At 44.0% G+C, this 27,178-nt stretch overlaps 1 protein-coding gene across 3 annotated transcripts in view; it reads right to left on the reverse strand.

Moving 5' to 3' along the window:
- The window catches only part of RALGAPA2 (Ral GTPase activating protein catalytic subunit alpha 2), a 605,428-nt gene that overhangs the window by 75,281 nt on the left and 502,969 nt on the right, over positions 1-27,178 (reverse strand). For all 3 annotated transcript variants that reach the window (XM_063918174.1, XM_063918175.1, XM_063918177.1), the window contains one exon: positions 12,006-12,127. In XM_063918174.1, coding sequence (XP_063774244.1) covers positions 12,006-12,127 — 122 coding nt within the window. The remainder of the gene's footprint in view (positions 1-12,005; positions 12,128-27,178) is intronic.

Below are 27,178 nucleotides of genomic sequence, written 5' to 3' on the forward strand. Positions count from 1 at the left end.
TCTCACTCCTCTTCTTATGATTCTCAGCACCTTTGGTATGAGAGGAAGAGGAGGAAATACATAAACCGACTGGAACACCCACGGTGTCACCAGGGCGTCTACAGCTATCGCCTGAGGGTCGTTTGACCTGGCGCAATACCTCTGTAGCTTTTTGTTGAGGCGGGATGCCATCATGCCCACCTGTGGCAGTTCCCACCGACTTGCCACCTGCGTGAAGACTTCTTGATGAAGTCCCCACTTTCCCGGGTGGAGGTCGTGCCTGCTGAGGAAGTCTGCTTCCCAGTTGTCCACTCCCGGAATGAACACTGCTGACAGTGCTCTTACGTGATTCTCCGCCCAGCGAATAATTCTGATGGCTTCCGCCATCGCCACCCTGGTCCTTGTGCCGCCTTGGCGGTTTATATGAGCCACTGCGGTGATGTTGTCTGACTGAATCAGCACCGATTGGTCGCGAAGCAGGGTCTCCGCTTGACTTAGGGCATTGTATATGGCCCTTAGTTCCAGGATATTGATGTGAAGACAAGTCTCCTGACTTGACCGCAGACCTTGGAAATTTCTTACCTGTGTGACTGCCCCCCACCCTCGGAGGCTTGCATCCGTGGTCACCAGGACCCAGTCCTGAATGCCGAATCTGCAGCCCTCTAGAAGGTGAGCACTCTGCAGCCACCACAGGAGAGACACCCTGGCCCTGGGGGATAGGGTGATCAGCCGATGCATCTGTAGATGTGATCCGGACCACTTGTCCAACAGATCCCATTGAAAGGTCCTCGCATGGAACCTGCCGAAGGGAATGGCCTCGTATGATGCCACCATCTTTCCCAGGACTCGCGTGCAGTGATGCACCGACACCTGTTTTGGTTTTAATAGGCCTCTGACCAGTGTCATGAGCTCCTGAGCCTTCTCCATCGGGAGATGGACCCTCTTCTGGTCTGTGTCCAGAATCATGCCCAGGAAGGGCAGACGAGTCGTAGGAATCAACTGCGACTTTGGGATATTTAGAATCCAGCCGTGCTGTTGTAACACTTCCCGAGAGCGTGCTACGCTGATCAGCAACTGCTCTCTGGACCTCGCCTTTATGAGGAGATCGTCCAAGTATGGGATAATTGTGACCCCTTGCTTTCGCAGGGGCACCATCATTTCCGCCATTACCTTGATAAATATTCTCGGTGCCGTGGAGAGACCAAACGGCAACGTCTGGAATTGGTAATGACAATCCTGTACCGCAAATCTGAGGTACGCCTGATGAGGTGGATAAATGGGGACATGAAGGTATGCATCCTTTATGTCCAGAGACACCATAAAATCCCCCCCTTCCAGGCTTGCGATGACCGCTCTGAGCGATTCCATCTTGAACTTGAACCTTTTCAGGTATATGTTCAGGGATTTTAAATTTAATATGGGTCTGACCGAACCGTCCGGTTTTGGTACCACAAACATGGTCGAATAATAACCCTTTCCTTGTTCGAGGGGAACCTTGACCACCACCTGTTGAAGATACAATTTGTGAATTGCAGCTAACACTATTTCCCTCTCTAAGGGGGAAGCTGGCAGGGCCGATTTGAGGTATCGGTGAGGGGGCATCTCTTCGAATTCCAGCTTGTATCCCTGAGACACAATCTCTATCGCCCAGGGATCCACCTGGGAGTGAACCCACTTGTGGCTGAAATTTCGGAGACGCGCCCCCACCGGGCCTAGCTCCGCCTGTGGAGCCCCAGCATCATGCGGTGAATTTAGTGGAAGCCGGGGAGGACTTCTGTTTCTGGGAACTAGCTGTATTGTGCAGCTTCTTTCCTCTTCCCCTGCCTCTGGCAAGAAAGGACGCACCTCGGACCTTCTTGCCTTTTTGTGATCGAAAGGACTGCATTTGGTAATATGGTGCTTTCTTAGGTTGTGAGGGAACATATGGCAAAAAAATTGACTTTCCAGCTGTAGCTGTGGAGACCAGGTCCGAGAGACCCTCCCCAAACAACTCCTCACCCTTGTAAGGTAAAACCTCCATGTGCCTTTTTGAGTCGGCATCTCCTGTCCATTGCAGAGTCCACAGGACCCTTCTGGCAGAAATCGACATTGCATTTATTCTAGAGCCCAGTAGGCTAATGTCTCGTTGAGCATCTCTCATATATAGGACAGCGTCTTTTATATGCCCCAGGGTCAGTAATATAGTATCCTTGTCCAAGGTATCAAGTTCCTCAGACAAGGTATCTGTCCATGATGCTACAGCACTACACATCCAGGCCGACGCAATCGCCGGCCTTAGTAAGGTACCTGAATGTGTATAAATGGACTTCAGGATACCCTCCTGCTTTCTATCCGCAGCATCTTTTAGGGTGGCCGTATTCTGTGAAGGCAGGGCTACCCTCTTGGATAAGCGTGTTAAAGCTTTGTCTACCCTAGGGGAGGATTCCCAGCGTAACCTGTCCGTTGGCGGGAAAGGATACGCCATAAGCATCCGTTTGGAAATCTGCAGTTTTCTATCTGGAGATTCTCAAGCCTTTTAACATAACTCATTTAACTCATGTGAAGGGGGAAAGGTCACCTCTTGCCTTTTTCCCCCATACATATAAACCCTCTTGTCAGGGACTGGGGTTTCCTCTGTGATGTGCAACACATCTTTCATTGCTATAATCATGTAACGGATGGCTTTAGCCATTTTAGGCTGTAACTTTGCATCATCGCCATCGACACTGGAGTCAGGATCCGTGTCGATATCTGTGTCAACAATTTGGGATAGTGGGCGCTTTTGAGACCCTGACGGCCACTGCGACATAGGATCAGGCATGGGCTGAGACCCCGGCTGTCCCACGGCATCAGCTTTATCCAACCTTTTATGCAAGGAAGTAACTTTATAACTTAAAACCTTCCACATATCCATCCAATCGGGTGTCGGCGGCGACCCCACATTCATTTGTTCCCGCTCTGTTTCCACATAGCCTTCCTCGTCAAACATGCCGACACAAGCGTACCGACACACCACACACACAGGGGATGCTCTATTTGAAGACAGTTCCCCCACAAGGCCTTTTGGAGAGAGAGAGTATGTCAGCACACACCCCAGCGCTATATGTCCCAGGAATCACACAGTTACTTAGTGTTAACCCAGTAGCTGCTGTATATACTGTTTTTGCGCCAAATTTATGTGCCCCCCTCTCTTTTTACCCTCTTCTACCGTGATTCTGCAGGGGAGAGCCTGGGGAGCTTCCTCTCAGCGGAGCTGTGGAGAGAAAATAGCGCTGGTGAGTGCTGAGGAAGAAGCCCCGCCCCCCTCAGCGGCGGGCTTCTGTCCTGCGTTTCTGTGTAAAAATATGGCGGGGGCCCATGCATATATACAGCGCCCAACTGTATATATGCCCACTTTTGCCAAGAGGTCTCTAATTGCTGCCCAGGGTGCCCCCCCCTGCGCCCTGCACCCTATAGTGACCGGAGTATGTGGGTTTAGTGTGGGAGCAATGGCGCACAGCTGCAGTGCTGTGCGCTACCTCATATGAAGACTGGAATCTTCTGCCGCCGATTTCGAAGTCTTCTTGCTTCTGTCACCGGCTTCTGTCTTCCGGCTCTGCGAGGGGGGCGGCGGCGCGGCTCCGGGATCGGACGACCAAGGGTGCGATCCTGTGTACGATCCCTCTGGAGCTAATGGTGTCCAGTAGCCTAAGAAGCAGGACCTATCTTCAGTGAGTAGGGCTGCTTCTCTCCCCTCAGTCCCACGTAGCAGAGAGTCTGTTGCCAGCAGATCTCTCTGAAAATAAAAAAACCTAACAAAATACTTTCTTTTTAGCAAGCTCAGGAGAGCTCACTAAGTAGCACCCAGCTCGTCCGGGCACAGATTCAAACTGAGGTCTGGAGGAGGGACATAGAGGGAGGAGCCAGAACACACCAGAATCCAAATTCTTTCTTAAAGTGCCCTGTCTCCTGCGGAGCCCGTCTATTCCCCATGGTCCTTACGGAGTCCCCAGCATCCACTAGGACGTTAGAGAAAACAAAGATTTCACTATCTCACTCAAAAAATTCTGTATTTCGGAATATTTGGATATGGGATACTCAACATATATATATATATATATATATATACACACACACACAGTCTCTCAGAAATGCCATATAAACAGTGATAACCAGTATATATGCACAATAGTATATGATTTCCTTCCTTTCAAATCAAGGGGGTAATGTCGGCGTATCTAAATATATTTTGGGGTAAAAGGTAAAAAAGTTTCCTGACCCCTGGTCTACATGATAGTTGTTAACTTCGACATTATGACCATGCCAACATTTCGTATCCAGACCAAATTTATGAGATTATCCTTGAAACATGGTGACAGAATAGTTTTAATAAAAGTAACAAAACTAAGCAGAGAATATTTTACGTACTGCATGGAGACAGAGCTTTGTATCAGCCCACAGAATAGAAAGGGAAGTTACAGGAACATTATCCAGCATAACCACGCCACACTACCAGAAGCAGCTGTCATACACAGTATCAGCCAATGACTGCGCAACATCATGAAATGGGCGCTAAAACCATTCTTTCAGGACTAATGTTGATGATTAGGAGTAGGTGCAATCTTTTGGGAAAAGAGGCTGTATAAGACATTCAAAAAAAATATGAAAAGAATATTTAATACGACAGCATTATGAATGCTGGGTACATTTTTGCAAACCTGTCTTTAAAAAAAAAAGGCATAGGAGACCTTGAGATGGATCTGGATTACATTCTTGGAAGAAATAGTTTGTATAGTTATCATTAAATGAAGTAACTGACCTAGGGAATTAACAAGCTTGTACATTCTACTTTTTGTTTTTCATGTAATCAGACATATCGTGCAATTCAATTGCTAACGCCCGGCACTTATTGGGGATTTTTTTGCACCAAGTTCCCCCCCAAAAAACCTGAAAAGTGTCTGTTTCGCAATCGCTGCCGTGAAAACACATAGGTCAGTGAACTTATCGCGGATCCTATGTGTTTTCGCCCGTACACAGATACATTTTTGGGTGGTAAAAGCGGGCTCTAATTGGATTGTTTGAAAAGAATAAAAAAATCGTAGCTAACTAAATTACCCTCATAACTGTATTGCCCAGTATACAACACAACTCTGCCGTACTCTGCACTCTGTATCATGGTACTCAGAGAACAGCTCTGTCATATCCAAGGGCAAAAAAAGTAAGGAATTCTGCCTGATTATATAAATACATGGCTGTAACAAAACACACACACACACACACACACACACACACACACACACACACACACAGAAACAATATAATGAAAGTCGCAAAAGAGCACATTCAGTGGAATATAGAATCTTTACATGGAAGACTAGTTGTCCCAATAAGAAAAATCTAACTAACAAAATGAAAAATGAGAAAATCAGGACATATACTTGTGCTTTCAAGTGACTAGAGGAACAATAAGACATTATACGTGTCCTTTGGTAACATCATCACAGTATTCTTGCTTCATTAATCCCTGAGTTTGGTGCCTCGGCAGCGTAATCCTGGTTTAGCATTAGTAGAAACGAAATCTACTGCGACAGGAATGCTTGCATCTCCCCCAGCATGGCAGCCAAGCTCACTGATAAGTAAGCATCGATTCAGATGTGGCTTCTCAGCAAACTATTCTCACTTAGTTCAGTAGCAAAACCACTTCCTAACAAGTTGTAGTGCAATTGCTGGAGAGTTCATAACTTTCCCAAGTTTAGAGGTTAATCAAAAATCAAAGAAAAAAAATTGTGATGGAAAGGGGCTAAACATAAATACTGTACAATGCATCTCATGGCTCAATACAGTACAATGTATCTCATGGCTCAATACAGTACAATGTATTTCACGGCTCTTGATATCATAAGTATATGTGCTGTATACATTTTCAGCCAGGTGTACATCTGACCAATGGGAACTTTTAAAACTAAAAATAAGATTTTACTTACCGGTAAATCTATTTCTCGTAGTCCGTAGTGGATGCTGGGGACTCCGTAAGGACCATGGGATAGACGGGCTCCGCAGGAGACATGGGCACTTTAAGAAAGAACTTAGGTTCTGGTGTGCACTGGCTCCTCCCTCTATGCCCCTCCTCCAGACCTCAGTTAGAGAAACTGTGCCCAGAAGAGCTGACAGTACAAGGAAAGGATGTGGTAATCCAGGGCAAGATTCATACCAGCCACACCAATCACACCGTATAACATGTGATAACAACCAGTTAACAGTATGACAAATAACAGAGCATCAGGTCAAACCCTGATGCAACCATAACTTAACCCTTATTGAAGCAATAACTATATACAAGTATTGCAGAAGAAGTCCGCACTTGGGACGGGCGCCCAGCATCCACTACGGACTACGAGAAATAGATTTACCGGTAAGTAAAATCTTATTTTCTCTAACGTCCTAGTGGATGCTGGGGACTCCGCAAGGACCATGGGGATTATACCAAAGCTCCCAAACGGGCGGGAGAGTGAGGATGACTCTGCAGCATCAATTGAGCAAACACAAGGTCCTCCTCAGCCAGGGTATCAAACTTGTACAACTTTGCAAAAGTGTTTGAACCTGACCAAGTAGCCGCTCGGCAAAGCTGTAATGCCGAGACCCCTCGGGCAGCGGCCCAAGAAGAGCCCACCTTCCTAGTGGAATGGGCCTTAACTGATTTTGGCAGCGGCAATCCAGCCGCAGAATGAGCCTGCTGAATCGTGTTACAGATCCAGCGAGCAATAGTTTGCTTTGAAGCAGGAGCACCAAGCTTGTTGGAAGCATACTGTATAAACAAAGACTCTGTTTTCCTGACCCTAGCCGTTCTGGCTACATAAACCTTCAAAGCCCTGACCAGATCAAGTAACTCGGAATCCTCCAACTCAGTAGTAGCCACAGGCACCACAATAGGTTGGTTTATATGAAAGGATCAAACCACTTTCGGCAGAAATTGTTGACGGGTCCGCAATTCTGCTCTATCCGCATGGAAAACCAGATTCAGGCTTTTATGTGACAAAACCGCCAACTCTGACACACGCCTAGCCGAAGCCAAGGCTAATAGCATGACCACCTTCCACGTGAGATATTTCAACTCCACCGTTTTGAGTGGTTCAAACCAGTGGGATTTCAGGAAACTCAACACCACGTTAAGATCCCAAGGTGCCACTGGAGGCACAAAAGGGGGCTGAATATGCAGCACTCCCTTTACAAACGTCTGAACTTCAGGTAGAGAAGCCAACTCCTTTTGAAAGAAAATAGAGAGGGCCGAAATCTGGACCTTAATGGAACCCAATTTTAGGCCCAAATTCACTCCGGACTGTAGGAAGTGAAGGAAACGGCCCATCTGAAATTCCTCCGTAGGAGCATTCCTGGCCTCACACCAAGCAACATATTTTCGCCATATACGGTGATAATGTTGAGCTGTCACGTCCTTCCTAGCCTTTATCAGCGTAGGAATGACCTCATCCGGAATGCCTTTCTCTGCTAGGATCCGGCGTTCAACCGCCATGCCATCAAACGCAGCCGCGGTAAGTCTTGGAACAGACAGGGCCCCTGTTGCAACAAGTCCTGTCTTAGAGGAAGAGGCCACGGGTCCTCTGTGAGCATTTCTTGCAGATCTGGATACCAAGTCCTTCGTGGCCAATCTGGAACAATGAGTATTGTTCTCACTCCTCTTTTTCTTATTATCCTCAGCACCTTGGGTATGAGAGGAAGAGGAGGAAATACATAGACCGACTGGAACACCCACGGTGTCACCAGGGCGTCTACAGCTATCGCCTGAGGGTCTCTTGACCTGGCGCAATACCTCTGTAGCTTTTTGTTGAGGCGGGATGCCATCATGTCCACCTGTGGCAGTTCCCACCGACTTGTAATCTGTGCGAAGACTTCCTGATGAAGTCCCCACTCTCCCGGGTGGAGGTCGTGTCTGCTGAGGAAGTCTGCTTCCCAGTTGTCCACTCCCGGGATGAACACTGCTTACAGTGCGCTTACGTGATTCTCCGCCCAGCAAAGAATTCTGGTGGCTTCCGCCATCGCCACTCTGCTCCTCGTGCCGCCTTGGCGGTTTACAGGAGCCACTGCGGTGATGTTGTCTGACTGAATCAGTACCGGTTGGTCGCGAAGCAGGGTCTCTGCTTGACGTAGGGCGTTGTATATGGCCCTTGGTTCCAGGATGTTGATGTGAAGGCAAGTCTCTTGACTTGACCACAGACCTTGGAAATTTCTTCCCTGTGTGACTGCACCCCAACCTCGGAGGCTTGCGTCCGTGGTCACCAGGACCCAGTCCTGAATGCCGAATCTGCGGCCCTCGAGAAGGTAAGCGCTCTGCAGCCACCACAGGAGTGACACCCTGGCCCTGGGGGATAGGGTGATTAACCGATGCATCTGAAGATGTGATCCGGACCACTTGTCCAGTAAGTCCCATTGAAAAGTCCTCGCATGGAACCTGCCGAAGGGAATGGCCTCGTATGATGCCACCATCTTTCCCAGGACACGAGTGCAGTGATGCACTGACACCTGTTTTGGTTTTAATAGGTTCCTGACCAGTGTCATGAGTTCCTGAGCTTTCTCCATCGGGAGATAAACCCTTTTCTGGTCTGTGTCTAGAATCATGCCCAGGAAAGGCAGACGAGTCGTAGGAACCAACTGCGACTTTGGAATATTTAGAAACCAGCCGTGTTGCCGTAACACTTCCAGAGAAAGTGCTACGCTGATCAGCAACTGCTCTCTTGATCTCGCTTTTATGAGGAGATCGTCCAAGTATGGGATAATTGTGACTCCCTGCCTCCGTAGGAGTACCATCATTTCCGCCATTACCTTGGTAAATATTCTCGGTGCCGTGGAGAGACCAAACGGCAACGTCTGAAATTGGTAACGACAATCCTGTACCACAAATCTGAGGTACGCCTGATGAGGTGGATAAATGGGGACATGAAGGTATGCATCCTTTATGTCCAGAGACATAGAATCCCCCCCTTCCAGGCTTGCGATGACCGCTCTCAGCGATTCCATCTTGAACTTGAACCTTTTCGGGTATATGTTCAGGGATTTTAAATTCAATATGGGTCTGACCGAACCGTCCGGTTTCGGGACTACAAACATGGTCGAATAATAACACCTTCCTTGTTGAAGGAGGGGAACCTTGACCACCACCTGTTGAAGATACAATTTGTGAATTGCAGTTAACACTATTTCCCTCTCGTGGGGAGAAGCTGGCAGGGCCGATTTGAGGTATCGGTGAGGGGGCATCTCCTCGAATTCCAGCTTGTATCCCTGAGACACAATCTCTATTGCCCAGGGATCCAACTGGGAGTGAACCCACTTGTGGCTGAAATTTCGAAGACGTGCCCCCACCGGGCCTAGCTCCGCCTGTGGAGCCCCAGCGTCATGCGGTGGAATTTGTAGAGGCCGGGGAGGACTTCTGTTCCTGGAAACTAGCTGCGTTGTGCAGCTTCTTTCCTCTGCCCCTGCCTCTGGCAAGAAAGGACGCACCTCGGACATTCTTGTTTTTCTGTGATCGAAAGGACTGCATTTGATAATACGGTGCTCTGTTAGGCTGTGAGGAAACATATGGCAAAAATTTTTACTTTCCAGCAGTAGCTGTGGAGACCAGGTCCGAGAGACCCTCCCCAAACAATTCCTCACCCTTATAAGGTAAAACCTCCATATGCCTTTTTGAGTCGGCATCACCTGTCCATTGCCGAGACCACAGGACCCTTCTGGCAGAAATTGACATAGCATTTATTCTAGAACCCAGTAGACTAATGTCTCTTTGAGCATCTCTCATATAAAGGACAGCGTCTTTAATATGCCCCAGGGTCAATAAAACAGTAACCCTATCTAGGGTATCCAACTCCTCTGATAAGGTATCCGTCCATGCCGCTACTGCACTACAGACCCAGGCCGACGCGATTGCCGGTCTGAGCAAGGTACCTGAATGTGTATAAATGGACTTCAGGGTACCCTCCTGTTTGCGATCAGCAGCATCCTTGAGGGTAGCCGTATCCTGGGATGGCAGGGCTACCTTTTTGGATAAGCGTGTTAAAGCTTTGTCCACCCTAGGGGAGGATTCCCATCGTAACCTGTCCGTTGGCGGGAAAGGATACGCCATAAGAATCCGTTTGGAAATCTGCATTTTTTTTATCTGGAGATTCCCAAGCTTTTTCACATAACTCATTCAGTTCGTGTGAGGGGGGAAAAGTTACCTCAGGTTTCTTTCCCTTATACATATAAACCCTTGTGTCAGGGACAGGGGTTTCCTCTGTGATGTGCAAAACATCCTTAATTGCTATAATCATATATCGGAGTGATTTAGCCAACTTAGGCTCTAACTTTGCATCATCGTCATCGACACTGGAGTCAGAATCCATGTCGGTATCTGTGTCAACAATTTGGGATAGTGGGCGCTTCTGAGACCCTGACGGCCTCTGCGACATAGGATCAGGCACGGGTTGGGACCCTGACTGTCCTGAGGCTTCAGCTTGATCTAACCTCTTATGCAAGGAATTAACATTATCATTTAAAAACTTCCACATATCCATCCAATCAGGTGTCGGCGCCGTCGGCGGAGACACCACATTCACTTGCTCCCGCTCTGCTTCCACATAGCCTTCCTCATCAGACATGTCGACACAAGCGTACCGACACACCACACACACACAGGGAATGCCCTTTTTGAAGACAGTTTCCCCACAAGGCCCTTTGGAGAGACAGAGAGAGAGTATGCCAGCACACACCCCAGCGCTATAACCCAGGAATAACACAGTAACTTAATGTTAACCCAGTAGCTGCTGTTTATATTGTGTTTTTGTGCCTAATTTATGTGCCCCCCCTCTCTTTTTACCCTCTTCTACCGTGAATCTGCAGGGGAGAGCCTGGGGAGCTTCCTCTCAGCGGAGCTGTGGAGAAAAAATGGCGCTGGTGAGTGCTGAGGAAGAAGCCCCGCCCCCTCGACGGCGGGCTTCTGTCCCGCTTAAATATGCATTTTCTTGGCGGGGGCTCATACATATATACAGTGCCCAACTGTATATATGTTTACTTTTGCCATAAAGAGGATCCAAATGCTTCCCAGGATGCCCCCCCCTGCGCCCTGCACCCTTACAGTGACCGGAGTATGTGAGGTGTGTGGGAGAAATGGCGCACAGCTGCAGTGCTGTGCGTTACCTCAGTGAAGAACGGAGTCTTCTGCCGCCGATTTGAAGTCTTCTTGCTTCTCATACTCACTCGGCTTCTGTTTTCCGGCTCTGCGAGGGGGACGGTGGCGCGGCTCTGGGATCGGACGGCGAGGGTGAGATCCTGCGTACGATTCCTCTGGAGCTAATGGTGTCCAGTAGCCTGAGAAGCAGGACCTAGCTTCAGAGAGTAGGGCTGCTTCTCTCCCCTCTGTCCCACGATGCAGGGTGTCTGTTGCCAGCAGAGCTCCCTGAAAATAAAAAAACCTAACAAAATACTTTCTCTCAGCGAACTCAGGAGAGCTCACTGAAAAGCACCCAGCTCGTCTGGGCATTGTATAAAACTGAGGTCTGGAGGAGGGAGGAGCCAGTGCACACCAGAACCTAAATTCTTTCTTAAAGTGCCCATGTCTCCTGCGGAGCCCGTCTATCCCATGGTCCTTACGGAGTCCCCAGCATCCACTAGGACGTTAGAGAGAAAAAAAAAACAACAGAGAAGATTCTGAGCAATCAGACATATGGAGGCAGCAATGACTTGGGGTTGCGTTCAAACACAAATTAAACAAAAAGATCTCTTTAAACAATGTTGGCCAGCACAGTGGTCTCACAGGAGTGTCATAATATTTTTATTACAATAAGCATTATTGAGCATATTCCATCTGTTGTTGGCAACCAGTTTCCACTTTATTTTGTCAATTTCTTTATACTTTCCTTCATTGCTGATAGGGCAAAATAGCTTAATACCCTGCGTCTAATATAGCATTCTCGTTATAACAACAAACAAGTACACTGGGGCTGAGCAACAGCAAATACAGCACATATAAAGGCTAATTATGAAAATACAATTCACATATCACAGAAGGAGGTAGGTATACTCACCTAAGCCAACCAGGGAGTAACTGGGAGTTGGAGAGAACACTTGTGCTGCAAAATCTTCAAATGTCACCACTTCTCTATGGTTCTGGATTATTGCTTCAAGGTACAGAGCTCTTTCCTCATAACTGAAGGAGTCAAGTTAAGGATATATCAAGGAACCATAAAATCAGCAGTAACAATGTAATGCACAAAGACAGAGTGAAACAAGTCATTAAACAAGTCATGGATCAACAAAGCAAAGTGAGAAAATGCATAAAAGACTATTTCAATAAATGTAGTGTTTTCACTTCATCTTTTCCAATGCCAGGGCTGGCTCAGCAGGAAAAGGACCATACTATAAGAGCTTAGAATACTCTGTAAGCTTCGCACAGGAGAAAATCTTTTAGTTTTTGAAAATCCACTGCAGAAATATATTCTAATTAAAATTTCAAACCCAAAAGTTCACTATCATATAAATGAGTTGCCACAAATCAGTCTTCTGTTGAAACCTACCTTTGCCACAAGTAGCAGCTGGCTTACATTACCCCAGTGCTTGTGACTGTTCTTCATTTACCAGAAATGTGATTTTCAGCTTTTGTTTACTTAATGACATTTTTTAGATCTGCGGATCATTTATGTATATGGAGCTGCCACAGGATAATTTGTATACTGACGTTCCAAGTCGAGCTGAATTCATGTGTCAAATTATAAAGATACATAATAGTTTGAAAGCATAACCTAACCAATTAGTAGATATACGGGTATATTCAATTGAAGTCGAAAACTGCAGTCTGTCGAAAAGACGTCAGTTTTCGACTTTTTTTGGTCGAATCCCGATTCAACATATTCAATATTTAGCAAAATTTTTCGACAAGTCGATAAATTCGACTTGTCGAAAAGCACGTGGATCGGCGGAATAGCTGCCGATCCACGTGTTAATGTAAAAAACGGGGCCAAATCCGACAGGTTTTGGCCCGCTTTTCGACCATCTCAGTCCGACATCAAAATGATGTCGGACTGAGATGCGGACCCGGAGGAGGCGATGGGGGGGGAGCCGCAGGGACAGCCGGCGGGCATACAGGGAGATCAGCACTACAGTAGCGCTGCAGCTGGATGTCACTCACCCGCCCGACCTCACGCCAGTTTCCACCCGGCTCCAGCACGCCTCCTCTGCTGGAGCCGGGTGGAAGCTGCCGTGAGGTCGGGCGGCTGAGTGACATCCTGCTTCAGTGCTACTCTGTAGTGCTGATCTGCCTGTATGCCCACTGGCTGTCCCCCTGCGGCTCGCCCCCCCCCCTCCCCCCCCTCTCATCCTCTGGGTCCCTTCTAAATTCGACTTGAAAAAGTCGAATTTTAGATGGGATTGAATAGGGGGTGTCGGATCCATTCCGACAAATACATGTCGGAATGGATCAGACTTTAATTGAATATACCCCATAGTCTGCCTTTTTGCTTTCTTTTCATTTTGGTAGGTGATGGGGGTAGGGCATGGAAGATTGGGTATTTTTGTTTTATTGTAGTGGAGTTTAAATATCTGAAGAACACCAATAAGCTTGCATTCTTGAAATATTTTGTACAGAATTAGGCGGAAGAAGCGTGTAAGGATATAAGCATTTGTTGTACAGATGTATCCTCATACATCTAGCCGCAATACGACATATAGCGTGAGATGCCTGGCATGAGTGAGCCACCAGGTCCCATGGAACTCTGCTAGCGTCGGGCATCTTTTTCTGCCAAAATGCAACTAGGATGCACCAGTAGATACTGCAGAATAATTTGAATGCAGCACTTGTATATCTGGGTGTGACTGATTCTGTATACGCACAGAAGCTGACATGGAAAAAAGCTGCAGCCGCTGTATCGTAACACTTTGTATACTAATTCAGAGACTCAGTCGCACACAGATATACAAGTGTCACATATCATATTAATCAGTGCAGTTTCTTGGTGCGTCCTGATCTTATTGCATTGCAAATAAGACACATTTTCGCCAAAAAAGGATGCCCAACGCTAGCGGAGTCTCATGGGACCTTGTGAACCGAGAATGGCTGTTTGGTGCGACTGCGGCAATGATGTATGAGGACACATCTATAAATAATGACTGAACATTGCACACCGTTACATAACCATAAATCGTTATTCACAAAAACTAACCTGAATAATATAAATTGTGATCAAAACATTTACTGCATTGTTCTAAACAATAAACAAATTGTAAAAGCTAAGCCTGTAATACTGTCTCCTTGTTAATTTACTCACACAAAAAAATTACCTAAGTACTGCTGTGGTCATTATTGGCTGAACTCCTAGAGACTCCCAGCTAATGAATAAGCTTCCAAACTTCCTTGGAGAGGAGACAAGGCGGTATGCTATTCTAAGGGGAACGAATGATGCCATTCACCACTCATTACAAGCGTGCTTATTCTGCACAGTGCTTGGCTGTTGCCAGGGCTCCACGCTGCACACTGCCACAGCAAGCCTCTGATCCTGTTAACAGCAGGATACAAGGCCTGAGTGGCCGTCTGGCGGGCAAGCACTCTGACACTAAGCTGGCACGTGCTGGAGCAGCAGGAGTAGGCTACTGCGTGACAAATTAATGAAAGAGCTGAGCTAAACTTATGTCAGGCTGCCACCTGAGCCTGAAGACCTCTGCGGGCCTGCCATCTTCCTACAATTCACTGGTCACTCATTTAATCTGCAGTCTGCTCCAGGGTCCAGTTTAAAGAAGATGCATTCAGCCTTTTCATACACTGCTTAATAATATCCCGCTGTTTAATGGACAGTGCTGACAGTCTAACACAGGAAAACTACTAATAGGTCTTATTTGTCAACATTTTTTTTTTTTTTACCCCTGTTTAATGTGGGAATATACAGTACAGTAGGTTTTCCACAGCTAGCACCAAAATTAAGGCTCATACAGTGCACATACAAATCTCCAGTTGTGTACTGTAACCTGTGAACTGTCCATGGTGCTGAACCCTGCTTGAAGATGATGTTGCAAAGAACTCTATACAAGTGAAATCTATTAAGATCTTTAACAAACAAAATCTTACAATAAGGATCATCATAAAAGTGATTTAGGTATTAACCAACAATAAAAGGAAAACATTTTTTTATTGAAATGTATTGTATTTATGGGTATTAAGAACAGCAGTTCTGTGGTGACATGGCTCCAGGAGTTCAGCTAGTCAGGTTAAAAAGAGAGGCACACTCCAGAACATTATCAATGCACATCTTTCAGATATAACAATGGAGTTATACAAAACAAATGTTTCTTTCATAAGCTGCTTAAGCTAAATATTGTTTCAATCCTCCTTAGCATCTGCCACTCAAAGATTTTGTTTAAAGGAAAAAAAAAATGCCTCGACAGCATCATTTATCAATGGGGGTTAGTGGAGCAGAGTGACTGAAACTGGGCTATTTAAGGGGGGGACGGGGGAGACTTTTATACGACTGCTAGCTACTCATTCATCTGTGTGCAATCAAAGGAATTCTAAGATACCCTGTTTCTGTCTCAACAACAATAACCTGAATTAAAAGATTTCTTCAGATTAAAAGGTTTTTAAATAGAAGAAAAACCGCTCCATTTATTTTAACTTCATTATTTTCTCCCCAATTTACAGAGGAGAGCGCAACATTAAAATTCTGCTTTCGCGTTGCTACGTCTTCCTTTTATTAAAATAATTTACATGTGAAAATGGAATATTCTCCAACACATCAGAACATAATGATGACGGGATAGATGTCTGAAGAAAGAAAAAAAAGCATTAATCGCAAGATGCAAATTTATTCTAATACACACCTGTTAGATGCGGTAGACAACAGCCAACAACAAGGATAGGAAAAAATAAAAGAATTACATTATTTTGTCTTATTGGAAGCTAAACAATTATTAGCAGGCACGAAACGCATCTAACAAAGCTCCACTCCAATTTTCAAAGGGCCAGAGTTTAAAAGGAAAATGAATGAAGATTATTATGCACCTGACATTCCAATAATTTATACATGCAGCTCTAGAACAGTGCCGGCGTGTAAAAGAGCTCCTGCTTTTGCCTCAAACCTGAGTTTGATCTATTGCCATGCAACAATAGAAAATTAAAGAAAATATAAAAAAGGTGTAGCTGCTATTGTGCATTATAAACACAAACAGGAGAAAACTGAATCTATAAGCATGCATTTTACGGCCCAGATTAATTAACAATTTATCCCCCCCAAAAAACGCTCAGAAACTGTAATTTGTTTTTAGGATTGAATTAGATTAAGAATATTTATTAAAAGTATGTCCAATACAATTTTCTTAAAAAAAAAAAAAACTTTTTTAAAAACAAAACAAAACACGAGTTCCTAAAAAAACATTGGTACAAACATTGATGATCGAAACATTGGGACTTCCGTTTCCTGGCTCGAGAGCCTCTCTGCAGGCTCCGGAGCTGCTCTGGAAAGGTGAGGGGTGTTTTTTTTTTTTTTTACATTTCCCTAGTGGCTGCTAGTGTATGCAGCTGCTGGGAGAGAGGTGTTGCCAGGCTGACCAATCAGCAGTGATCAGCAGTGATGGGAAGCACGGCATGCACTGGGGGGCATGAAGCAGAGGGACGGAGAGCGCCAACTGCAGGAAGCTTCTCTTCCTGCAGCTGCACAAGGAGCTTTCTAACAGATTATATCAGATGTGAACATGTCAGAGAAAGCCCAGCTTGGTGTTGTCACATCTGATGCGATTATGCCAGGCAAGTAGTTAAAAATCTTGTTATTTATAATGGTATGTGCTGTATTTGGGAAGTAATTTCCCTTTGTGTGCATCAGTCCCAAAGCTTGGAGGTCATTCTGAAACTAGATGCAATGTATTTTTCTAAAACAGTGCATATATAAGTACACACACCCATCTTACAATTTGATGACCTGAGCAGCCATTTTGCAAATATTTGAGTTGAGACCAAAATGCACATGCCAGTAAAAGTAGCATATTGGATATATGAACTTAATTTCATATACAAGTGTCAAATATAATTTTCCTACAGCAGCTGGACAAAATCCACACTACTGTGTGCTGCTGGGGAGCTGGGGGTTTTGCCACTATGCAAGTCTCAGTCTGTTGCATTCTGTTATAGTCTTTACTTCCATCATGATACATTCCATCTTTACACCCATCAATGGCGTCTCAAGAGAGGAGGCCTGTGTGCAGTCTTCTTCTAGGCCCACTCCTCTTTAGCCAGCAGATCAGTGGGACTCTGAGCACTAGGGTCACTAGGAGAAAAGCCCAGTGAGCATGCGCAGGTCTCCGGGAAAATATTGCGGTGGCCATTTTCCCGATGATATGTGCAGCGATGCTGTTGCCGACATGTGACTCTGGAGGGTTAAGTATTCATTAAATGCTTGGAGTGTGTGCGGTGTTGGTCCCCCTGAACCCAGGTGCATGTGTGCACCACACACCTTGCACCCATTATAAATATGCCAGTGGCACCCATTAGCCTGTCCTCAATAGCATCAGATAACAGTTACTGCCTCTTGTAAGATCAGCATTCCCATATCATGTGCTGCTGTGGGGATTCCAATCATCTAATTGGCTACAGCTTTTTCTAACCTGAGCCAACTTAAACAAATGAGCACTTAAGAATGTCCAGGAGATAAAGAAAATAACAAAAATATTCTCTGACCATGGTGACATTCTCCTTAGAAAAATAACCTTAAAGCAAAGACATATTAGAAACATACTGTACAATTATCTCACTATTTCCTTTTATGTCCTAAATTATTGCTCGTTTGACACCAATTTCAGTATTATATAATTCATGACAAAAAAAAGGAACTTTGCGGCGACCTTTACTTAAGCTTCAGTTTAGCTTTAGATACTTTTTAATTAATTCAATTATTGTGTACATGCACAATCACCACCTAGCCTTGTACTGGCTACTGTACTGTTGATTCTTTACTATTTTTCTAAATGATCCCTAAATTCTTAACTGCAAATAAGAGTTGAGTAAGGATACTTGCAAGATGAATAGGTAATAGATTATAAATAGAGTGGAGGGAAATATATTACAGTGCATTTGTCAAATGTACATGATTATTTATAACACGCATGAAATGTATATCTATTGTGTGCAAATTCAAATAATGTACAATATTATAAACATGTAAGTTTCACAAAAATTTAGACATGGGTGAAAAAAGATACCTTTAAACAGTGTGTGTGTGTGTGTGTGTGTGTATATATATATATATATATATATATATATTTATGACCTGTATTATCAGACGACTTAAATCAAGTCTGAAATGTAATACCCTCTCAGAAGTTGAAGTTACTGTGGCGTTAATGCCCAAGTAAGTTTTGGGGACTTTCTGAAGAAACAGAGAAAATGAGAAAGTCACGCCATAGTAACTATACAACTTGACAGCAGCTTCAACAAGTAAATTCAATATTACAGAATAATCAGGACGTAAAAATAGTCTGTCAGATAACAATGAACATAATTCACGTCACAGGTTTGTAGGTTTGATAATATATTGGAAAGTTATTAGCAGGAATTTTCGATCACTGAGAACTGTGGAGGACAAAGCTATAATATGGGAAAGTTTAGGAAAGACAAATGATATACAGACATTTCAAAGGCCAAAAAAACTCAACGTGCAGCATGCCTATAACATATGTACCTACTCGTATACTAATCGATAGTAATCTATTCAGCAGGACATAACAGACAGTACTATGAGCAGCGGGATAAAATAGGCCATGCCGTAGCCATAACAATCTTAGGGCGGTATTCAAATGATTTTTCACGCTCAATCTCCTTTCTAAAGTGATCCCCGTTATTGCGCATATCACGCCCATAGTCATTAGGTTTAGCTGCGTAAAGGGTTGGTAGCGTGCTAAAATTATACCACGCTCGTCAACAGAAACAAAACAGGTGTGGAAAGGGGGAGAAAATAATTAAATACCACCCTTAATGTGCCATGGTGCCCCCTAGCAATATGTCTATCTGTGCTAGAATGGTACATTTACTTACTTATCTCCCATAGTAGTTGCTGCACCTACTTCAATGTTCCTGCATGGCTCCAGGGCATCCCATCATTGTTAATAAAAAAAATAACACAGTTGGGTAGCATGATGTGACATGAGTAGGATTCGGACTGTGGCTTGTGATGCTCAGTGGTAACATTTAGCATTGTTGGGGCAACTTGATAATGAAGACTATGAGGTATATTTACTAAAGTGCAGATTTATACAAGTGGAGATGTTGCTCATAGCAAACAATCATATTCTACTTATTTATCTAGTACCTTCTAGAAGATAACCATGGCCAACATCTCTGCTTCTATAAACCTATGCACAAACTCTCAGAGCTAAACATCCTCAGAATTTGCCTTTTCAAATACTTTTTAACACAAAACAATAAACAAAACAAAAATAAAAAAATAACCAGCACCAGGAAAATGTTCCATAGGCATTGTGTTCTCATGAAGGACTCAGATATCAGTATACAAGCTCAGTGCAAACCAAGAATTTGGTAGTATATGTTTTATCTAAGACATGTAATAGAGCATGTTAACAAAGAAAAGCTTGAGCGTTGTACTAAAATTCTGAAGAAAACATGATTGAAGTGTCTATGTAAAATAATCACTTTATCAACAGGCTAATCCATAAATGTATTAACATTTATTAATATAGTGCCACTGCTTTAAAATTGGGAACACATACAAAATAACAAGGCCTGGTATTGACTAACAGACAGAGAGGTAATATGGCCATGCTTGCAAGCTCACAATCCAGAGCGTACAAACAAAGCTGGTCACACTTGTGCAAGATTTGTAATTTACTTTTTCTAGGTCAAATTAGACAATACTTATGTAAGACACTGTGTTAGAATGGCACTTGACCGAAATAGAAAATCCTGAACAACAAACATAAAATAAACCAAAAAAATGCTAATAAATACTGTTTTTCATTAAATGTCCCATATAATGACTAAAATCTAATAATGAATTTACTGCCTAAGCAATACATAGTGAAAGAATAGAATCACCGCCTCCCCAACATACACTGCATTAGCTTACAGTCACCTTGCTACAAGGTTATTAACAGGGCACAGTATCAACTCCAACTTGTCCCCTCTAGTACAACAGTTGCTGCTAAGGGCCATATGAATAAAAAACAAACAAAAAAAAAGACTCTATAAAATATTAAAGTATTTAAAGATCTCTTCTACATACTATATAATCAGTCTTTATCAATTGGCCTGGCAGTGTGATACCGAAAAGACCTGTCGCTACTCTGATGTAAAACCTACAGGTAGCTACCCTCTTTTTAAATGCTATAAGAAAAGAAAACCAGAACAAAAAGGAAAAAGCACAACAAATTAGATATGAACCTTACATAACCTCTCTGAAATGCACTGCACTGCACCACTCAGATCATTTATAAAGCTCAGAAACAAAAAGAGGGGACTCTAAAAGAATAGAGCATCTTCAAGCTGTATTTGCTACAAATGCAAACACTGTCTCAATACAATAACAAAATTACAATAATGGAGACATTTCTCTATACTACTTTCATATGTACAGTAGGTAGTCACTGGCAAAATATCGGTAATACACTGATAACAGGAAGCCATTTTTAAAGTTGGGAAAAAAACATACAAGCCTCTACAAATATTGGTCTGCCATAAAAGGCTTAATAATCTATGCCAGTGGAGCAGATCATGCTGTAGCCAAAGTACAAGTCAGATGCATATATTTAGGGCAATGTCATGAGTCTGCCATATTTGACTTTTTAAACTGTAAAATACATAAATAAAATGAAAACGCAATACAAGAGACAACACTTTGAGTGTGTTACAAATTGAGCTTTACTCCTGATAAATGCACACTACCATATCTTCCTGATTCTGGTTGAGCACCTTTACACCTTGGGGTGGGGGGAGGGGGGCAAAAGAGCAATCAATTGCTGAATGGATCCATTTTCTCATTTTGTCTGAAAAGCCTCCTATAAAGCTGAAGTCACTTTCTCCATCGCCGTGCGTGCTTTCTGTGCGAATTCTCCAGCCTGTAACACACATTACCAGTGCATACAGCTGGCCAGCTGTGTCTTACATAGCATCTCTTAAATCAAGACTTCAGGGTCAACAGCACAAAATCCAATATAAATAACAGGGGAACAGGCAATAGAAACTCAATAATCAATTACCAGATATTCAGTAAAAGAAGAGCAAACCTTTTAAATGATGGATTGAACAGGAAGGTAGTGTATTCATTATGCTATATAATATTCATTAGTAGACATTTAGAAGAGGCCTTTAGAGACATTGAAAGACTGTCTGTACATAGCTTTATTTCAGAATTATATTGCCGTGCTCTTTATTTCCACACCTGTGTCCTGTGAGGACAATATAACAAGCCATCTCAACTGAGCTCTACAAACAAACAACTTCAGTGATTAGAAATATAAGACTGCAACTATACTACCTAAATTCATGGGACAATACTTAACGCCCCCATCCACTAGTCTGATTTGGGCAGTTTTCTTCAGATTTCGACGCATCTGACCGAAAAATCTGAAGAAAAGTGTCACATCGGATGGCTCTTCCGATCCGATGCGCACGCCCGTGTCAGATATGTCTGAACTACAAATCTCTGAGGCTGCCCCAACTATTTATCTCAATCTGAAGAAATCAGGTGCACATCAGAGTGTTTTTATACTTCAGATGTATCTGATCAGATTCATCTGACGCGTCACTTGACTGGCATCTCCCTAGCCACTCAAACCCACCACAGGACGCGGCTGCATCAGAAGCATCAGATCAATGCATGTAGCATGTGTGCATCAGATATGTCTGATGCGATCTGGCACATGATAGATTGCATCAGATATATCTGAAGTGAATGTAGTGAAAATTAAAGCCAGGGTCCGATCCGATTCCCGAGAGAGTTCAAGAGAAATCTGGGGCCAAATGTAATAGAGCGAGAGTTTCAGAAAGTAAGAGATTTGGTAAGATTTTTTAGTTTTTTTTAAAAAGTGGCAATAACTATTACTGAACAACTGCGCATGCGTACAGATCGTAATGTGCAGGCGCGAGGCCAAACTGCAAAAAAAAATCCTGCATTTTTTTTATCGCTAGGCGAACACAAGGTGACTGACAGGAAGCGGAAGTTTGGGGGTGGTAACTACCCATTTTCTGGGAGTGTCAGGATAAACGCAGGCGTTCCCAAGCGTTTTCACGAGGGTATGTGACATCAGCTCCGGCCCAATTAGCCTGTTTCTTTTGCACTGTAGGATTGGGTCCTGGGCTACACACAGACTGGAAAAATAATTTGATGGTGAGTTGCGAACGGATTTGCAGCTGACCGGCATTTGCAAAGCTTTTCGCACGGCGTACGTAGACTTACACAGGGCGGCTTTTCACTCTGGCTGGGTGGTGACTATATGATCGTAGACCTCTGCAAATTCGCAGAGGAGCGAGCAGGTCTGAATCAGGCCCTAAGACAGAGAGCATAGCAGTAAAAATGACTGAGCACAGGTACTTTACCCTACAGAGAACAGGTAGACTGCCCTAAGGAGCACAGGTAAACCCAACCTAGGGAACACTGACAGTCTGCGCAACAGAGCACAAGTGAGACTTCCACTAGGGAGCACAGGTAGAACCCCCCCCCCCCCCCCTATCGAGCACAGTTAGCGCAATGGAAACAGGTAGACCCCCTCCCCCTCCTGGGTGCACAGGTAGACTACCCTACAAAGTACAGGCAGGGTGCCACAATGATGCATCTTTTCAATACTTTTTATATCTTAGTAATAATTTGTCCAATAGTACCGGATCTTATTTAATCAAAATCAGTCCAGCAGAGGAATGCTAATAATGGTCTATAAACAAAGCATTTTTTATGCGTTGACTCAATAATACAGAACACTAGTGCACAGTTGATATACCAGTCAGGCGCAAACAATAATAAAGAACTATTACTGCAGCGTAACAGGTCATTGCTTGAGACAAAATCATCATTAAGCTTTACTGTTCCTTTAAGAAGACTAGCTATGTTTCTTAGAATACACAGTCTATTTTTCTTGACTTATTACTTTCAGATAAATCCAAATCCCTTGATGACTTCTGGTCTACTGAGAGCAGTGTAACAATGTGGGTGTTCTGTTTCATCAGTGTGGCCGATAGCCACGTTATGTAATTAGCTGGCTTGTTCTACAGGCAGAGCTATTGCCAAGGGAGGTATGTGTGAGGAAAGGCTGCATGTTACCAAGCAATGCAGTCCTCTGTGTGTTATTGCACTATTAATCCCATTCACAATGACGGTAACATGTACGTATTTCGAGAAGTCTCTTAATCAGTTGTTGCTTTAAAGAGCAAAATGCAAGTTAATTGATTCGTTGGGGACTTACTACTTCTCTTTTGGTAGGACTATGCGACTCCCTTGTTACACTAGTACTGCTGAATGACCAACAGCAAAGCTATAGGCAGAAAACCGGGGCTTCAAAGATTTTTTACAAAAATTATATGTATATAAAAAAAATTGACAAATGGTTGAAGGGAAGAAAAACTAAATCTGTGGCACTGTCACTTTGTGTCACTGTTATAGGTTGATTTACGAAAGGTGGGGAATACTTCTAAACTACTCCCCTTACAATATTATGAATTAAGAGTTCTTCTGAACTGAGTGACCTGAAAAGATTAATATACAATGGGTTCTCCACCATTAAGAGTACTGAGACACTATACAATGGATTAAAAAAAAAAAAGTTTTGATTTCAATACTAAATTTCCAGATTGTAAAAAACAGTTTTTCACATAAAAGTGCATGCTCCACACGACACAACTCTTTAATCTCCCCCTCCTGGCACACAGAATAAGACACACCTCTTCAGTCGTCCCACCTCCTGCTACACAGAACAGGAGAAACCTCTTCAGTTGTCCCAACTACCGCCACACATAACTGGGGACAATTATTCAATCATCCCCTCTCCCAGCACCTGGAGCAGGAGAAACCTCTTCAGTCATCGCCAGTCCTAGCACACAGAATATAACACACCTCTTTAGCCGTTCCGCTCTCCCTGTACACAGAATAGGACACACCTCTTCATTCATGCCCACTCCAGCCACATAGAACAGGAGACACCTTTTCAGTTGTTCCTCCTCCCACCACACAGAACAAGAGACACCTTAATAACACAGCCCCTTTCCAGAGCCTTGGTTTCATGAAGCTGATTACAGGTTTTAATCCAGAGAGTGAGGACTTGGTAGAAATGATTGTGAAGTCAACAGTATGAGCAAGATCTCTAAGCAGGTAAAAAACATACCTTGAACTACTGTTCAAACTGTCCTTGACCATTATAACATTTGTATTTTTAATACACAGATGTCTCCACTTACATCTAGCCTCCATGTGCGTTAAACAGCCCTTCTAGTCACGCCATGCTGTGACTTAGTTGCACCTGGCGTCTTTTTGTGCAACTGTTTCCATTAAAATGTATCTTATACAATGTGAATAGGATGCTGTATCTGCATATGAAATGGTATGTTACAGTGCGTTCCTAGCATTTTGTATGCGGATACAGGCAAGGTCGCCCACAGAATATAGGCATGCCACATATCATTCTAAACAGCAGTCTGCTTGTGCATCTTATTCGCATAGTGATGCAAATAAAATGCGTTTTCTGCAAAAAAATCCCCCAGGATTTTGGTACTTATCGATAATCCCTTTCTCCGAGTCCGTAGGGGATGCTGGAGTTCAGTACCATGGGGTATAGATGGGGTGATCAGATGACCGACACTTTAACATTTTTTAATGTGTGTGACTGGCTCCTCCCCATCGATACCCTTCCCCAGACCAGTTAAGAAACTGTGCCCGAGGAGAGAGGACAAAATGACCAACAGAGGAGGAAGTAAGCAAGACAGCCATAAAGATAGATCTCTGTAAAACAGGAACCTAAGAAACTCAAAGATAGTCATATAAAGTGTGTGAGTGCGTGTACAGATATACACAGCGTATTAATATTTGTGTAAATCACACAGGTCTTAGCAGTCACACCCAGAATAAGAACCCATGACCTGTTACACTGAAGGTAGACACCATACAGATAGAGCGAGTTACGCTTGCATCGAACCATACGAAAGAAAAAAAAGACAGTAACGCAAGGAAACCGTGCAAACAGGTCCAAGGCACCCAGCCACCCGGAACCACTGGGACAACCAGGGATATAACTACACTGCCGGAAGAGAGTAGCGCAGGATGGGCGTCCAGCGTCCCCTATGGACTCAGAGAAAGGGATTTATCGATAAGTACCAAAATCCTGTTTTCTCCATCATCCATAGGGGATGCTGGACTTCAGTACCATGGGGACGTCCCAGAGCTTCCCAAATGAACAGGAGAGCGCTGAGAATTCCGGAAAACTGTACAGTCCAGCTGAGAATCAAGGCCACAACCAAGAGAACTGGGGAGCGTGACAAAAAGATGTTGGGAAACCGAAGATTGCAATATAACCTCGAGGCGACCGAAATAGCGATTCACCAAGATTAACTGTGATATATACATACATCGCACCAATAAGTGGACATATATCCTGCCAAGAGCCCTGCCAGTGAGCCAGACATCATGTTGAGGCTTGGCCAGGTAGTGATCGAACAAAGGGGAAGTCATCATGTTATGCAAAGACTGAAGCCCCAATAATGCCCTGAAAAGCATAGAGACTACAGAAGATAGCTAGAAGAAAAGCAACACTGTAAATGCAATCAAGATCCGAAGGAGTAAGGCGGAACTTGAAGGTCAAGAAATGGCTGAAGCAAACGGCTGAATGTCCTGCAGTATTAGTTGTACAGAAGACCACAAGCAAGATTTTACCTTAAAGAAGTGCATTCAGAGACCTACTGCTAACAAAACCGGAACGGAAAAGGTGCCACCAACCACCAGGAGTATGCACCTCAGGCAACACATGCCATCCACTAGCATAGGAATGGCTGGACTAAAGGCGGCATGCGTCCACAGATACAGTAGAGGAACCTTCATGGAATGCCATATTTCCGTCCTTGGAAAGAACTCCGATATGTTGCATATTTGAGGGACTTAACATGTTGCGCCACCAGAGTTCCCCACATTCCAACACCACACCTTGAACAGCCCACCGTCAAACGTGGGTGCCAGAACAAACCCGAACACAAAGGCAACATACCAGGGTCGCCCGCGAGAGTAATCAACGGATATGGAGACCGAGGCCTGCGAGACTAGACAAAAATTGAGAACAATCGTATGTTGTTTACCCTGTATGAGTAAACAGGAAAGGAGCAGAGAGGGCAGGTGACCCCTAAGCTAACTGGCAAGAACACAGAGGAAACAAGGTCTCCGTGGACTCCGTACTGTTATAAGTATGCTACAGTGGAAGAGTAGAGCACAATCTGTGTATTCCTACTCGTAACAGTACGCAACAGTATGAATGTAGTCTGACAAGACTGACCTATTGTCAAATGGAGAAGAGATATGACCCAACGTCATTAAAGTAGTCCTAGTTCCAGTACATCTCTGGGCAGTGCAGAATCCTAAGGGGATACCTGCACTAGTCTGGAGAAATCAGCTTGCAGGTGAGAAAAATACAGACCCTGAAAAAGAGAAACCATAGGGAAATGGAAAAGGCCTGCTGGAAAGTCCCATTCAAGGCCAACCCACTCTCCAAGAAGTAGTGAAAACCAACTGAGTCGAGGACCCAGCTAAGCGAAACCGTACTCTCCAAGAGAGTAACCAATGGTGTCTACACGTTCAGAACTAAAATCACTGTATGAACTGAAACTCGAGGAAAGCCTCCCTCATGTATACCTGTGTGTAAACAGAAGTATAAGCAAACTCTCTTTAGAACATGTCTAGAGGAACAGGTCATCCAGATAAGGGATGAAGTCCATGAGGTGAGCTCACGGATGAGCAACACCTGTGCCCATGAAAAATGCCCCGAGTTGAAGGCATCAAGTAACCTATTAAAAGACTGAAGATGACAAAAGACTACAAACCCTAGTTACGGAAGAAGAATCTTTTAGAAGGGAACAAGGAGGAAATCCAAAGACATATAGGAATTCCCTCTACACCAAGTCTAAAGTGGAATGTAAACCCTCAGTTTCAGAATAGACTGTAACCTTAAAACAGGTCCCTAGACCATTCGAAGTTCCTTATAAGTTTATCCTGAACTTACAAAACCGGTATGTTACCTAAAAGTCTGG

The sequence above is a fragment of the Pseudophryne corroboree genome, chromosome 4 (genome assembly GCF_028390025.1).
Source record: "Pseudophryne corroboree isolate aPseCor3 chromosome 4, aPseCor3.hap2, whole genome shotgun sequence".
Taxonomy (NCBI): Eukaryota; Metazoa; Chordata; class Amphibia; order Anura; family Myobatrachidae; genus Pseudophryne; species Pseudophryne corroboree.